Consider the following 17,434-nt stretch of genomic DNA (forward strand, 5'->3'; position numbering starts at 1 on the left):
ATGTTGGAGATTTTGGCTGTTGAATACTGTATACTGATATGTAACTTATTTCAATATATTTTTTTTTACTAGATTCAAAGTGCACCAGGCAGTTCAGCAAGCTATTGAACAAAATCTAGAGTCCATTATATTGATCTTTCTTGAGGAGATTCCAGACTATAAACTGAACCATGCACTCTGTTTGCGAAGAGGGATGTTTAAATCTCACTGCATCTTGAACTGGCCAGTTCAGAAAGAACGGGTAAATGCCTTTCATCATAAATTGCAGGTAGCACTTGGATCCAGAAATTCAATACATTAAATTTATTTAAAGACTAAAGTAACAGAGTAGTAACTTTCCCATCTTAAAAGTTTCATAGTAAATTTAAGTTTTATTTGAAGATCATCATATAAATTTGTTTATTCATATTTAAAGAGTATTATCCCACACTTCCATCTCTTTTATCTTCCTATTACAGGCCTTTCATTGCCAACAGAGTTAACTGGACCCAAAATACATATATCAGAATATCCTCTACTAATGAATATACAATTGGTAACTGAGGTCTGTGACAACTTAGAAAAGTTTTAAAATATTCTTCATTTAAAGAAAAGTGAGAATTATGTGAAGGTTTCTGATAATTATATTTGGAGATTTTTTGGATGCACTCATAGTAGAATAAAAGATAATTGTTTTAGTAGATACAATGCTATTTCAACTGTAAAAGAGTAAAATATATACCCCAATTTTTAAAAGCTTAGTTATAATATTTTTTCAATTGGGAAGCTTTTATTTTAGTGGTCCCTGTCTCAGTGTTCATTTTGTTAGGTGTTAAATCCCATTTCAATATACAGATTCATGGTCAGAAAACATTTGTGATTCATTTCGATTACTTATACTCACTTATATTTTCCTGCTATTTGAGTTTCTGCTATAGTTGTTAGAAGAAACGATTCTCTTGCTTAGAAGTATTACAAAAAAAAAGGATTACAGAAAGGCTTACTTCCGGAAGGTTAATAAGTAGATTAGCTTTGTGGAAATAAAATATTCTTTTCTCTTGGTCTCAGACTCAGGAGATGGCCCTGGTCAAATCATTTGGTCCCACTGGATTCTTTGAGTTCTGATCTTGAAAATTTTGGTGATAAACAAAATCTTAAATAACCTTAAGTAATCTTAAATAATCCCCTATAATTAATGATGATCATGGTATAATGCATTCACATTAAATATATTACCATGTCATAAAATAATATGCTATGTATATATAAGTTAGTTCTACTCTAGAAAGACTATGATTTTAAGTGTTATTCTTGTTTTACGATAAAAAGAATCTAATTATTGGAAATAAACAAGAATAGCTTTTTAAAACTTTTATAGTTCTGGTATTCAAATATAAGAGAGGGTTGAAATTATAAAGCTGAGGTAATTTCTTTATTAGAAGCATCTGCTAAATTTCGGGAGCATTTGAGATGTCACATTTTAGAACTTTCATTTAAATAGTTCGATATTAGGGTGCCTGGGTGGCTCAGTCCATTAAGTGTCTGCATATGGCTCAGGTCATGATCCCAGGACCCCGGGATCCACCCCCTCAGGGGACTCTGCCTCATGGGGGAGGGAAGCCTGCTTCTCCCTTTCCTTCTGCCTGCCGCTCCCCCTGCGTGTGCGCTCTCTCTCTCTCTTTCAAATAAATAAATAAAATATTTTAAAAATTGTTCAGTATTCTCAAGGCTAAGCTCACAGAATCCTGGAAAAAAGTAATATCCATTGTATTGGTGGTTCTGAAAGTGTCTACAGTCTCTCAACAATATGAATGTGTGGAGGAGGACTCATTTTCACTTTCCCATTATATATCACCTTTGCACACAAGACACATTGTTTTATTGCTTTTTTGTTAAAATGTGTTTTCTACCTGTGAAATAATCTTGCTTTATTTTGGCATCACAAAATATAAATAAATAAACAAATAAAATTAAACTTTTAAGATGCCAAAATGAAAGTCACAACTACCATTTTTCTTGATGTGCTTTGAATGTTAGCTGTGTATCAATGGTTTCAATTTCATTAAAATATTTCTAAATGAACTTTTATTATCAATTAATGTTTCACCAGTTTGTTCAAAGCAGGGCAGGATGTAATTTTGCTTTCCTTCTCTTATTTATTTGCTTATAAGATAGTTGATCAAATGGCCACAATTTAAATTGAGTTCAAACATAATTTTTTAAAGTTTCTTAATATGTAAGAAAATGCACAAGGGATGACCCATTTAACTGAATATAAGTAAAACTAATAAAAGATGCAAACCTTGGCTTGTGTTTGACTTACACAGGAAGAAACATCCTGAACTTCTGCAAGCTGTCCTTTATAATTGTTCTCAGGAGGAGTCCTCATCCCTGGGGTTTAAAACAAGGAAATGCAGAAAAGGATGTTTGTCTGACCTATTTAATTTCCATGAGTGAAGTGACTTGTTTGAATGCTCTCAAGGTGGCATCATGTTATCTGTTCACTCCTTCTTCCTGTTTTTCCGTTTTCAAAACAAACTCCAATTGAATAAACATTGAGTTTAAAATAAATCTAGGAATTTAGATTTTACCTAAAAATGACATCTTTTTATTGTAATAAGAAGTAAATACTATCAATTTGTTAGTGAGGAGGGGGTTTTCAGTGCCATTTATTTAACAATGTTTAATTATTCAAATGTCTACCTTAGGTTATTTGTAAAGGGGACTCAATAATAAGTGATGGTAGCCATTGGAAAATTGGTAAAGGTGCTCCATATGAGGAGCTTAAAAAATATTTCTTGCAATCTGGAGAGGCAGAAAGCAGACTAGTGGTTGTCTGGACCTAGGGATGGGAATGGGAAGTAGTGGGGAGTAGTGCAAGAGATTTTTTTAGGGTGATGAAAATGTTCTAAAATTGGAGTGTGGTAATGATTGCACAACTATGTAAGTTTTTACTAAGAATCATCGAATCATATTCTTAAAACAGGTGAATTTAGGGTACATAAATTATATATTAATAAAACTGTGAGAAATATTGTATACATGGAGCAGCTACATGTGCATAGCCCTGTGCTAAGCATGATGGGGTGCAATAGGATCTGAGCTACACTGTAGAAAATGGGGTAAGAAGAGTTAGGGTAGGAAGGGACTATCAAAGATGGACCTGAACAAAAGGGGATCAGACCTTTCAAAGGTGGGTGGAATTTGGTTGAGTGAGGAGTAGGGTAACAGAATGAACAGTAAGATAGAAGGGAGTGGGGCATGAACTTGGTGTTGGGTGGAGTCACAGGCAGGGATGCTGCAGAGGATAGAACCATGTTGCTGAGAGTGTAACAGAGGAATTTAGATTTAAGGAGTCAGTTATTTTGAAATTGTAACTTAATGGATTTCAATTGGCAAAACCAGGAATTATAATAAAACTCCGTCCTGGAATCTATGATTTAGATTTATGTGACAACTAGTTGAATACAAGATGTAACTTCTAGCTTGACAGTCCAAACAGCCAGGTGCACTCCCACATTACCAACGGGGACTTAAAGTACTTATTTTTTTCCTATAAACATATAATTCTGTATTAAACTAACAAAAAAAGGCAATCAATTGGTCATTAGTTGCTAATTACACTAGGTCATATATCAGCCATTCTTATCTCTTGCCACTCCCTAGTCTTGCTCCATCTTTCTGTGCATGGGAGAAACTGTCCCGTCATGTGACTTTGCCCCTCCCCAACCTGTTCAGCAAACCACCTATTGTACATATTTGGCAAGTTATGGGACTTTTCAATGATGGAACTTTTCTGGTTCTTTGTGAGAATTGCTGGGTAGCCAGTTAGCTCTTAGCTCTCTTATCTTAAGTCAGTTCTCCAGGAAATAGAACCTAAGATGGAGGGGTACATGCAGCAGGTTTTGGGGAGTGCTCTGATTTATGAGGGAGTGAAATAAACTGGATTGAGAAGAGGGAGAATGATGGTCTGCAATGCAATTGCAGGTTGCAGCAGAGACCTTAGCAGACCCCATGGGGAATGGCCCTACAGAGTTGATGCCAAAAAGGGGCTGGACTGCCCCAACCTCATCTCAGCCAATCAATATTGGATCTAGGCAGTCCCAGGGAGGAAGTGTGCCCTTCAGCAAAAAGCTTTGCCCAAAAACAATTCCAAAGGAGGATCTCAGTTGTGAAGCGTGAACACTCTGGGCAAGTAGAGGAATAGGTGCCTGGGTCCCAAAGGGGAGAGCTCAGCGGTTCACCACAGCATCCACTACACCTTCCAAGGTATTTAAAAATTAAGGTAGATATAGCTCAATTGGTTTCTTTAAGCACTTCTGCAAGGTTCCAACCATTTTAGTTTTAAAAATAGTCTCTTCCAGGCATTCTGGGAGACAAATGGCTGCATAGAAAGCCAATATATATATATATTTTTAACAGTGTTAATGTCTTCCAGTCAAAGAACAAGTTTGGTTTATTACTGAAATGAAGGAGGATACACAGTATGGAGACCTTAGGGGTGTCTCACTAAGAAGGCGCTTGAAAAGTTGGGTTTTCTTTAGGTGATTTGGGGGAAGGCAGATGGAAGCAGTTTCCTTCTACATTTCATGCTGTTAGAAAGGGGGAAATTATGTGACTGATTATCTCAATAAAGCTTATCTATAGGGAGAAGAGACTAGAACCAGGATAAAGTAATAATTGGTAAAGAGGTGGCTGTCAGCTTAGGCAAGAGAAGAGTCTTTATGGTATTTTGAGGGTGTCACAGTGAATTTATTTTTGTCTGTGCTTATGCAAAATTAGGAAGTGGTCATGCTTTGTCTCATTTTATAGTGTCAGCATCACCTTGTCTGAAGTTGATAGTCTGTGAGGCTGTTTCTGTCCAGTAAGAGAACAATATGGCCTAGCTGTGAGTGCCGGGCCAGCTTCTGGATGTCAGAGGCTGCTCTTTGTTTTACTCGGCAGCTTTCACACAGGTATCTTTTTGGCCCCTTGACAAGATATCATTTCATCTTAGCGAGCACTCGGTTGCAAGTGCCAGAAGCTCAAAGTTGTTTAGGCAAAAAGGGAGAATATTTATGATCTATTACCAAAACGGGAAAAGGGCAGGGATATAACTAGCTGTCAAGGAGAACTAGGACCAGGAGCTCAAATATCACCACACCTCATACCTATTCCTCTCTCTATGTTAGTTAGTGTTCTTGGTTTGTACTGCTGGAAGCAGGGGTGCCTGGATCTCTTAGGCTCCCTGTTCAGGTCAACAATCCCAATTTTTAAAACAATTTCTAAAACCTCAGGAAAGTCTTCTGATTGGCCTGGTTTGAGGGTATATATCCACGCTGTGGCCATGGCAGTGGGGTCCTGTGGTTGGCAGCACCCACTAGAACCATATAAATAGAATGGTGTTTCCCAAAGAGGGGAGCTGGACAAGCCCAGTGGTCATATTCACCAATTGAGACCTGTAGAACTGGCCTATTGAACAAGCTGGACTCAGGAAGGTACAAACAGGAAATTCTTATTCTTTTATCCTCTCAAAGATCTTTTTAAGATCTTTTAAAGATTTTTTAAAGAAAATTCTTCCATTTGGATAAAACCTCAGGCTTATTTATTATAGAGATTTTCTAACACTCATAGATACTACGAAGAGTTGTCCAACCTCATCATTATAAACCTCTAGCCCAATAGTAATAACAAACTCTTGCTCAATTAGGCTTTTCTGCCTCCCCAGCTGGGGTCTGCTTCCATCTGCTGGTAGATCCCACTGAAGGGGATGATGGTGTTGGCTTGTTGTCTCCCTCCTCACTCCGTCTGCTCTCCCACTGGCTGGCTGAGCACCTCTAGAATCTCAGGAGTTCAGAACACAGAGGAAAGAAGGAACTTCAAAGGCAGAGACGGCTACATTTGACCAGCACGGGTGTGATCTGGCCTCTGGGCCTTGGCGACATAATGCTGGCTGGCTGGCTCTTTCTTTCATGGGATGCTTTTGTCACTTCTTCAGAGATGCAGAATCTTCCTTTGGAACCCAACTCACAGGACAAGGTAGTGGTAAGTCAGCCACTCCCAGTGCAAATTCTTCTGGTGACTGCCGGGCATCTAATAAAATGAATTCAAAACTTTCCTTCACTCTGTCTCCACTCCATCTTTCAAACTTGTCTCCACTATTATTGCGTGCATCCAAGGTACTGATTGGTGTTCCTCACCGATCTTACAAGATAAAATCCTATTAAAAGGGCTCCTGCCACGTAAATGTGGGAAGTACTGTATACTATATCCTCCTCAGAAAAAATTACACATTGGTAATCAGGATATTACAAAGCTAGGATGTCCTACTTTAAAGAAAGGTATTTAACCTTTTATGATTGAGGCATTCCCTAAGCGAATTTTATGATAGAACTGCTTATCATTTGGCTTGCTAACATCCTGCTGACTGCATGTTCTCTATAACATTTGCAAATATAACAGTAAATATTAGACTGAAGTTGTAGCAGCAGATGTAGAAAAGAAGAAGGCACATTCAATTTAATGAAAATATATTTTTATCACCCAGAAATTTCATTGCCTCTGGGAGAGACCACAGACAAAAGAGAATTGGGATGCTCCAAAATTTCCTCTAACCCCCTCCAACTCTGCAGTAAATATTCCAAAAATATGCTCATATTCCTTTAGCAATGATCCAAAGAGTGCCAGGTCCCCTCTAAAGACCTTACTTAGTTTACAATCTGGAGTGTGTGTGTGTGTGTGTGTGTGTGAGAGAGAGAGAGAGAGACAGAGAGAGAGAGATTGCTCTTTCTTTTGCTTCACTTCCAACGCACAGTAGTCACAAAATATTTGTGGATTGAATGATTAAGGAACTAAGTGAATGAACACACCACGAACTCTAGCCACCCAGAACTGCTTGTGGCTTCACCCACATGCCCGGCTCTTTCATATTTCCATCTGAATGTAAGTGTGGTTCTGCTTGCATGACTGTCCTACATCCTTTTCTTGGCTAAAGCATGCTGCTTCAAGGGGTAGATCAGGCATCAGCTTCACCTACAAGGAGATCTAATCCCTGGCCTCTCCTGACTAATCTTGAAACTTACAGCCTTCCTAAACATACTTCCCCCTTAGGATGAGTTAGTTGGCTTTTATCATTGGCCAAGCACTCTTGGATAGGAAGAGTTCAAAATCTTAAACAGTATAAGTGCCCAGAAAGAGTCTACAGAGGATGTAACCTTAAGGCCCACTATTGCTGGTGCAAGAATCTGTGCAAATCTTGGATAGAAGGGGCTTGGCATTAGTTGTGTGACTTTGGAGGCTCTTGGGTCAGAGCCTTTGCTTCGGCTCTACTTGTTTACTGAAGATAATCCTTCAGTGCAAGGGGATTTGAAAAGCTGTTCTTCTGCTCAGGTTGTTTTGGTGTAAAGCAATCTGGACTGGGATAAACACTGGGTCAAGTGAGATCGTCCTTCCTCAGAGAAACCTTGTTACCTAAGCAGTGGTAAGAAACAGAGGGTCCCTCTAGACTTCCCTGATAACAGTTCCAACTTCCCAGCTTGGCCGCTTAGTGATTCTGCAACCTCTGATGTAACCTCTCTCTGGTGGCTCATCTGGCATTTTCTGGCCTTACTGTGCAAACCTAGCCCAGAAGAGAGTGGGACAAGCATAACTGCCCCTCGCCCGTACCCCCACACTCATTAGGAGACAGCTGGAGATTTCTGAACGAACACATCAGCAGAATCTTTTAAGGGGAGGAGGTACTTACGGGATGGTCTAGGGGTAGGAAGCTGAAATTTCTGTTAATCTTAACACAGTAAAACAACAACAACAATAAAAATCTGAACACAGTATGTTTTGAACAAATTCCAGGGGGTGCCATTGGGTCCACCTCAAGCTTTAAGGACAGATCCACCAGTTACACAGTACATCCTCCACCTTCCTTCTATCTCTGGTTTCTCTTATTATCTGCTTTTGTTATCCTTTCTTTCCTCTCTGTTCTCCTATACCCAGTGTGTAGGCATGCTTAGCAGAAAAATACAAATCATATTAAATTTTTAAAAAATCCTGAGCAAAATGTTATTGTACCCTAGGTTGATCCTTTCAAGACCATACTCTACTGCAGCATGGCTAAGCTGCTTGGGCAGTATTACTCTCCAACTTGTAAACACCAGAATGCATTCTTCTGTACAGAAAAGTATGGGAAAGGCTCATTGGGCCTTCATGGAGCAAGCTCTATACTCCAAGCCCAGGTATCACTTTTTGACTTGGATGACTTGGAGAAAATTATACTTGTGGATGCTATCAAACAACCCCGAAATACAAGGAAATCCCATATCTCTGTAAATGTGGCTGAGTGAAATATCTCACATATACTTTGCAGATTTAAAAATATATATATCTATACAAGTCCTAGCCCATTTTTTTCCTTAGCTTATATTTAAATCAAGTAATTAGCTTTTTGCATGCATGTATGGCTGGGTGAGTTGTTTTTTATTTTTGTTATGTTATAGGAGTTCCATATATTTTTTGAAAATTAACCCTCCAAAGTTGCTAGAACTGATGTCGATGTGTGGTGGTAGTGGTGGTGGTCATTGTCGTCATTGTGGTTCCTGTACTACCAAGCAATTCTCCAACACCAGCTGGGTGTCCTACAATTAAACTGAGTTCCAACACCATCTACTAGGAGATAGGGTCAGATCCCATATTTTAAGGGCTGAGTCCTACAAGACTGTTTACCCCCACCCCTCTACTTCAGACACGAGTCACGAGTCCAAGCTGTCACCAGTGCTTCTGACCGACCAGGTATAGATCAGAGGTTCTAATGACCCCTTTTTTGGGTTTGATACCTTATTACCACCCAGGATGTACTATGATTATAAAGCAGGATAACCCGTATGTCCCCTTTGCTAGTAAGTCGTTGAGGGAAGGACTTTTAAGCTAGTTCTAGCCAATGAAACTCAGCTGGTCAGCTTGAGAAGCTTCTGGAAACTATTTTATTCCTTGATGATGAGAGGGAAAATGAAAGAGTGAGTACCTTATTTTTGCCTTGAATGTAGTTATTTGAGGGAAAGATGGTTGGTGCTGAGGATGCCATGTGGAGACCACCAGGAAACAGCCCATAATACTCTGACAATGTGTGAACAAAAAAGAAAAAAAAAATCTGGCATCCCTAATTGACGTTGGTGATTTATGGCGCCATTCTCAGAACCAGTTTTTTGGTGGGCTTCTCTTGAGCCATGGTTGATGAGAGTTTTCTCCTACTGGCAGCTGAAAGCATCTTAAAAGCCTCATCCATCTGTTCTCTGCTCTTTCCACTGTGCTATATCTGCTACTCTGCTTGGGAGATTTAGTCATGGTCTAATCATAATCTCTGATCTGAGGCTGATCAGTTTATTTTTTTTTAAGATTTTATTTATTTATTCATGAGAGACACACAGAGAGAGAGAGAGAGAGAGAGAGAGAGAGAGAGGCAGAGACATAGGCGGAGGGAGAAGCAGGCTCCATGCAGGGAGCCTGATGTGGGACTCGATCCCGGGTCTCCAGGATCACGCCCTGGGCTGAAGGCAGGTGCTAAACCGCTGAGCCACCCAGGGATCCCCCATTTTGATGAGTTTAAAGCTGTTCTACTTTTAATATTTTTCCTTTGGTAGAATACAGAGCCCTTAATCAAATACGAGGACAATTTTCCTGAGGCTTTTGAGGTTTTGATATGTTTAGTTTTCTTTTACTGTGTTTGTCATTGAAAACAAATAATACAAATTTACTGAAAATATTCAAATGGTTATTCATTGTAACCTGAGATCATATGATAAAAACGAATATCATATAATAAAATCCCAGATAATAAAATTGCATAGAATAAAAACCAGCATCTATTGAGAGCCTACCTTGTGCGAGGCTGTGTCAGTTGCCAAGCATGTATTGATAAAATTCTCAGAAAGTACCATTATTTCAGATAGGAACTATTTTCTTTAAGATTTTATTTATTTTTTTGGTAGAGAGAGAGCACACATACAAGAGAGTGGCAGAGGAAAAGGGAGAAGCAGGCTCTCCACCGAGCAGGGAGCCTGACATGGGGCTCAATCCCAGGACCTAGGTAGGGATCATGACCTGAGCCAAAGGCAGATGCTTAACTGAATGAGCCACCCAGGTGCCTGGATAGGAACTATTTTCATTCCTGGATTATAGTTGAGGGAACTTAGGGACAGTAAGAGGCCTGGGTGTTGATCAATGACAGAGACAACATGCACCTAGGGAGTCTTGCTCCAGAGTCTAGCATTCTGTAGTATCTCTATTGTGGTTCTTTGTAATATTTGTTGAATTAACAAATGTCTTTTACTCTGAAGACATTTAAAAATTTTTAAAGATTTATTTATTCATTTGAGAGAGAGGGAGAGAAAGAGAGAGAGAGAGAGAGAGAGAGAGAGAGAGATGGGTCAAAGGCAGAGAGGTAGAAGCACTCCTGAATGAGTGCATGGAGCCTGAGTCCGAGGAGGGGCTCCATCCCAGCACCCTGAGACCAAGACCTGAGCTGACACTCAGAGTCTGAGGCTCAACCGACTGAGCCACCCAGGTGCCCCAAGAAGCTTTAAAATTTTTTTATAATCAAATCTAATAGTACTTTTCCTTGCAGGTTCTGGCTCTGGTGTCATGCCAAGTAAGGCAGTTTAAATTCTTAAACAGATTAATTACTCAGATTATTTGTTTTAATTTTCAGGGTTCTGAATATAACATTTCTTCATAGCAACATGGTCATAACTTTCTAACATTTTTTTTGGTGATGCAGCCAAGCATCATTATACACCTCAGAAAACCAGTGCATCTAATTGTTAGTTAGCCAATGTGACCAGAAGAGTTTTATCACATAAAACACTGCTTTGACTTAACGTCTTTTAAAAACTCAACACTGCCACAGTTAGAAGCCACGGTTTACTGCATTTGCTGTCATGACTACACCTGAGCTAGATCTTTGTGGTCCATCACCTGGGGCTCCTGTTAGGAGAATAGTAATTAACAGAGAAGCCCGGTAGCATCTAACATCTGTCTGAAAGACTGTTGATGGATGAACAATGGGTGTAAAAGACCTAGCATCTTGCTGAGAACTGTTCACCATGTTTGCAATTATAGGCCATTTTCAAAGGACCTTCAAACAAAAGAATCAATCAGTCATCCATTGTGCCTTTCTCATGAGGCTGGCTGTTCAGAATGTTCTATTGACTGCTTTGTCAGTATAGTGATACTTCTTCCCCATCCCTTCTATGATTCCTGCCATTCTCCTTGTAGATTTGAGACAATTGTGATTTTAATTTGTAACCAGCTTTATAGAGCAAATACCCCACTGAAGATGTTCATAAACGTACCAGCCACATACTATGATCATGAAATACTCTGATAATGAATTAATACCCAAATAGTATATTAGTTTCCCGGGGCTGAGTGACTTGAAACAAAAGAAATATATTCTGTCATTGTTCTGGAAACTATAAGTCAGTATTAGGTGCTGGTAGGGCCATGCTCTCTCTCAGACCTATAGGATAGAATCTTCCTTGCCCCTTCTAGGTTCTGGTGATGGCTGTCAATCTTTGACATTCCTTGGCTTGCAGATACATCACTCCAAACTGCCTCTGTCCATACCTGATGTTCTCCTTCTGTTTGTCTTCAAATTTCTCTCTTCTTAAGTAGATGGCAGCCATATCAGCCATATTGAATTAGGACCTATCTTAATGGCCTTGTCTTTTTTTTTTTTTTACAGATTTTTAATTTATTCATGGAGACAGAGAGAGAGAGAAAGAGACACACACACACACACACACACACACACACACAGAGAGACAGAGAGAGGCAGAGACACAGGCAGAGGGAGAAGCAGGCTTCATGCAGGGAGCTGGACGTGGGACTCGATCCTGGGTCTCCAGGATCACACCCTGGGCCGAAGGCAGGCGCTAAACCCCTGAGCCACCCGGGCTGCCCCTAATGGCCTTGTCTCAACTTGATTACATCTTTCCAAATAAGAACACTTTTACACAATTGAGGGTTAGGATTTCAGCATATCTTTTGAGGGGGCATGATTCAGCCAAGACAGAATATGTATAAACACATCTTATAGGTAGACTACTTTCAAGCCAGGTTCTGGAAGAATGTGAGCTTTTCTGTAATCTTATTAACTGTATCTATATACTTCAAGAAAAGCATGTGCATAGAAAGGAAGTGGTTAATAATGAGAGCATAGAAATATCTAAAAGAAGGTTGTTCTTTTAAGAGAGAGGAGGGTGTTGGCTCTATGGTTACTGTCCCCTTGGCAGAAAACATTTATATATATATACACATACATATTTATGTATATTTACATATAGCATTTATATATATATAAATTATATATAATATATATTTATATATAAATATGTATAATTATAAAATTTATATAAATTTATAAATATAAATATATATATATGGTAAGTCATATGGAGTAAGTCATATACCATATATATTACTTACTCCCCTTGCTTTCATTCTATGCTCACCTAACAATCTTCCAACTTGACTTGGTCTTAACAGGAATTCCTATTATGGGAAAAGAGCAGAAGACAGTTCTCTAGTTGGGTAATTATTAATTAACACATTTGAATTTAGGCTTATATATCAGTATTTTCGGAGTCAGGTTAGTGGAGCTTCATGCTAATAGGCTGGTCAGCTATGAAGGCCTTGGGCTGATCTGATTTTCAAGTCTGAAAAATCAGGAATTCTAAGGGCAGCAAATAAGTACTACTCCTCAAGAACTACTGGGTGACTTGAATCAGGCTTCACTCAGCAGTGCTTTTCCTTTGCTGCTGTCCCTTCAAGTTACAGTACATGTGTTCAGATGATTAACAGCATAAACACTGAAAGTGCAAAATCTAGAAATGATCTCTACTTGCGTTGAGGATTTAATTGTCCTATGAATCAGAGTCAAGGTCCTTATGAAGTAAACAGAAAATGTTTTGGACGCAGATTTATAATCTTGAATGAATGCTGTATGAAAACAGAAACAGTTCAACGTTCTGATGGACGTTGCACACCTCTGAGGCCTCCTGATGAATTGCTACAAGAGGAACAGTGAGAATATGAGAAGTGCTGATGGTCCAAAACTATGCCGCTCTAATGTCCTTGCATGATGACAGAGTTGGTGCAGCTTGCTCGAGTTGACCCTGAGACCTTGGCCTCTAGTTTTTAGATGTGTCTGTTGCTTTTCCCTTCTTTCTGTCATTTTGATTCTTTACTGTGTGCTGGTGCTTTACGTGCTGACAACTGCATACCTTTCCCATTCCCAACATCCTAGGCCTTTTATAATCTGACCCTTCTCTGCCTTGTCTCTTTCTTCTCTTAAGCACTTAGATGTTCTTTCCTCAAGCTAACGCTGACTGCGGTGCCTGCCTCATTTTCTGGGGCACTCACAGGATACTTAGCTTGTGATATTAAACTGATTATTCCACATTGTGGGAAGAGAACTTCTCCTTTTTTACGTATTCATGCTTAACACAATCTTGAAGTAGAGAAGTGCCCAGGACATGTTTGATCATAGTAGTTGGATGCAGAAAAGGGCTCATGATAGGATGTGACTGTCATAAGTGGAAGACTGGTTGGCTGTCTTCAAGCTGATGAAGAGCTTGGCATTACTATAGAAATGTCCCATGGCTCAGAATCCAGTTCGATAACTTGCAAAAGACTAATGTATATAGTTATGAATATCAGTTAATTCATTCACTACTGGCTTATTTATTACCTTGCCCACCTCAAATCAGAAATTAAACCTCCTGGGGTCAAAACGAAACTCTCCACTAAACATTAATGGATAAATGTGGTCAATATCTTATTTTTAAACCTTGCTCAAGGGCAGCCCTGGTGGCTCAGCGGCTTAGCACCTGTCTTGGGTCCAGGGTGTGATCCTGGAGACCTGGGATCAAGCCCCATGTTGGGTTCCCTGCATGGAGCCTGCTTCTCCCTCTGCCTGTGTCTCTGGCCTCTCTCTCTCTCTCTCTCTCTGTGTCTCTCATGAATAAATAAAAAAAATCTTTAAAAAATAAAAATAAATAAACCTTGCTCAAAATTGACCCTACACTCCTGCAGATATACTGACTTGTAACTTTATCTTTCACACATATTTAACAAAATGCCGTTTATTCCCCTTAATAAAGAACTCCTACCTTTCATTTCTGCCTTTGAGTTTGTATCCAGTTGTCGGTCTGATTAGAGTTGGAGCTCTCAAACATTTTAGTTATAAAATCTCTTGGTTCAGTACATTAGGTGTTTTGAATACACCCATTGGATATGGATTTTACCATCAAGGCCCAATCTTCTGTCCAAGTTCATCTCTAGGGACACACTTTGAACATGGCCTTGAGGTCGGAGCAGTGGGCACTGCTGTTTCAAGTCCACGCACCTGAGTACACGTTGGTAGGCACCTTTCCAATTATCAGAGAGCTGGCCATCATCCTGACGCTGGCACATGTGGTCTTGCCACTTATTTTTTTATTTTTTTATTTATGATAGTCACAGAGAGAGAGAGAGAGGCAGAGACGCAGGCGGAGGGAGAAGCAGGCCCCAGGGACCGGATCCCGGGGCCCCGGGGTCACGCCCTGAGCAGAAGGCCCACGCCCCCCCGCTGAGCCCCCAGGCGCCCCTGGCAAAGCGGTTCCTTTCTCGGGGTGCCGGGAAGTGGCGGTGCTCCTTTAAGGCCCGGATCGAGGGGGGGCAGCCGCCCGAGCTGCAGTCTGGGGCCCAATTAGCAGGGAGCTAAGCAGGGGTTTGTTTAGCTTAGCAACGGCCGGCGCGTCCCGGGGGCGCCGGGTGCCCCGCGGGCGGGGCCCAGTCACCCTGCAGCCCGCGGTGGCGCTGGGGCCGCCGCCCGCGCGTCCGTGGGCTCCGGGACCTCGGGCCCCCGGGGTCTGCCCCCGCACCGGGCGCAGCCAGCCCGTCCCGTCGGGGAAGGTCAGTCTCGGGCCGCGCGGGGCTGAGCGCGGGGCCGGTTGCTCGGCGCGGGGGCTCAGCGCCCCCCCCAGCGTGCGGGGACCCCAGGACCCCCGGCAGCCCCGGCGGCGGTGGATGGAGCCCCGCGGCCCGGCCGCGCGCGGTCTGCAGGTTCAGGCTGCGGCGGGCTCAGCGCCTCGGAGGCCGGGTCATGAAGGTCGCCGTGTCGGACCTGGGGTCCCTCTTTGCCAGGCTCTTCAAGACCTCGACCGCGCCCCCCGCGGTCCCGTCGCCCGCCGCCGCCTGCAGCCCCGCGGGGGGCGCGGCCGCGGCGGGGAGGGCGGGCTGGGGCGCCTGCACCCCGCTTAGCGCGGCCGCGCCCCCCGCGCCCCCCGCGCCCGCCCCCGCGCCCCCCGCGCCCCCCGCGCCCCCGCTGCCCCCCGCTCGGCGGGTCCCGGGCCCCGGCGGGGTCTGCGCGGCGCTGCCGTCGGCGGGGGGCAGCAGTGCAGCCTCGAGCCCGCGGAGCTCGGGCCCGGCGGACCCCGCAGAGCGAGAGCGCGGCGCTCGGGAGCCCCCGGGGCCCGGCCCCAGGGACCCTGCTCTTCACCCTGCCGGACGTGGGCGAGGAGCGGACCTCGGACAGCGACTCGGAGGGCGGCGGCGAAGCGTGAGTAGCGCGCCCCGAGGGACCTGGGGGTCCCCGTGGGTCCGGGCGGGACGCCGCCCCTCCTCCTGCCGCCCCTCCCGCTGAGCAAACCGTTTGCAGGAACTTCCCCTGGCTCCCCTGGGCACCCGCCTTGCCCTTCGCACTTGGCCGGAGTCCTTGCTGCTTGGCGTCCTGCTCTTTCAGCACAAGCCGTGACAGGTTGAGGTGATCCTCTGCTGTTTACCAGCGCCGGGGAGCGGGGAGACCGAGCAGGGCTTCAGGGAAAGGAGGACACAGTGTGTCTCTTGCAGCTGAAGCGTTCATTCAGATGGTTGGATACCCTGGTTTCCTTAGGGACCCCGAACGGAGGCCTCAGGTCTTTCTCTCATGCAGAATTTGGCAGACAGAAGGGCAGCCTAACCCCCCCCCCACACACACACCCACATCCACACACACACACACACACACACACACACACACACGTTGGCAGCTACAATGTTAAGAAATGGTGAGACACTGTGCTTCCCTGCTTTTCAGAGATCACCCACAACTTTCATCCCAAATGGAGTAGGTTTTCTTTGCGTGACATCTAATTAATTTACATACGTACAACATCATCTGACACAGATGGGATTTGTAATGCTCAGGACACTTCTGATCATATACCCTAGAGCTTCTGAGTTCTTGCAGCAGCGCCCTGAGATACTACAGAAGCGCTGTCTGACTTCATGGGAGCATTTCACTGGGAATTGGGGAACGCTGTCCTCGACACACACATGCACGCACATACACACTTCCCCATCAAGAGCAGTGATGAAAACATTCCTCTTGCAAAATATGCATTTTTAGAATTAAGGTGAATTTTAAAAAAAAATTGAAGATTTTATTTACTCATGAGAGACACAGAGAGAGAAGCAAGGACATAGGCAGAGGGAGAAGCTGACTCCCTGTGGGGAGCCGGATGCAGGACTCTATCCCAGCACCCTGGAATCACCACCTGAGCAGAAGGCACTCAGCCACTGAGCCACCCAGGTGCCCTTTGAATTTTATTTCTTTTATTATTATTATTATTTATTATTATTATTATTATTTTGAATTTTATTTCTTAATGAGCAAAACATATGGCTACTCCTATGTGGGTACAAAAATGCTCAGCCTTCGGCATCCTACAAAAAAAAATAATGAAATGGTGGAAATTTCTACATGTAATGGAAGAATAGTCAGGCCTGCTGGCACAGAAGCTCTTGCCCATCTCCTTCCCCCCCCCTTCCCTTCTCCCCCACCCCCCTTCCCCTAGAGCTTTTGCATTAAAACCCATCCTAACCCATACACAATTTAAATAACTGCATTTTCACAATTCTGCATGACATTCATCTCAGATGCTAAAATAAAGAATTAAATAATGTTTCTTTTGATTGAAACATCATTATTAGAAAATACATTGATCAATTGATTTTTTTTTTCAAAGGGAAATCAATTACATTAGAATAAATGGCTAGAACACCTATTCTAAGGAATTAGGCCTTTCTTGTTGGCTACTGGTCCTTAACACTTACGAAGTTAATGTTTTATGAGCCAACTGGTCTACACATTGACTTTAAACTCTAGTCTTAGTGCTTTTTACAGACACTGAGGCATTCAGCGTGGCCACCGAAGGAACTGCTGTTGGTTTCAATTCTCAAGCATCTTGGTCCATGTTTATATTGCCCAAAAATTTTTAATAGGCACTTTTTGAATAACACTGTATTTGGCATTCTCTACGGAAGTGACTCTTCCATATTAGTAAATGTACCCAATTTTACTGAAAGTATAGGTGCTGAGTTTTGAATAATTGCTATCAGAAATAATATGCACAGATATGTGCATTCAAGAATCTTTCTGGTAATGTGTGTGTATACTCTCCTAGGA

General features: G+C 42.5%; 2 protein-coding genes across 12 annotated transcripts in view; both read left to right on the forward strand.

Annotated features, from left to right (window-relative positions):
* TLR3 (toll like receptor 3) overlaps positions 1–13,793 on the forward strand; it is a 41,464-nt gene extending 27,671 nt beyond the window's left edge. For 6 of the 11 annotated variants that reach the window (XM_041753393.1, XM_041753386.1, XM_041753395.1 and 3 more), the window contains one exon: positions 73–2,061. In XM_041753393.1, the coding sequence (XP_041609327.1) occupies positions 73–301 (229 nt within the window). In that variant the 3' untranslated portion in view covers positions 302–2,061. Of the gene's footprint in view, positions 1–72; positions 2,062–2,306; positions 5,647–5,668; positions 9,378–12,924 lie in introns of those variants that run through there. The other 5 variants (XM_041753387.1, XM_041753390.1, XM_041753388.1 and 2 more) reach the window with 5 other exon arrangements.
* A 1,618-nt stretch (positions 13,794–15,411) lies between these two features.
* Positions 15,412–17,434, forward strand: part of FAM149A (family with sequence similarity 149 member A) — a 53,040-nt gene continuing 51,017 nt past the window's right edge. Inside the window, exon 1 of the mRNA XM_041751871.1 lies at positions 15,412–15,547. The gene's annotated coding sequence lies outside the window, so the exon portion shown is untranslated. The remainder of the gene's footprint in view (positions 15,548–17,434) is intronic.

Source organism: Vulpes lagopus, chromosome 4, assembly GCF_018345385.1.
Source record: "Vulpes lagopus strain Blue_001 chromosome 4, ASM1834538v1, whole genome shotgun sequence".
Lineage (NCBI taxonomy): Eukaryota > Metazoa > Chordata > Mammalia > Carnivora > Canidae > Vulpes > Vulpes lagopus.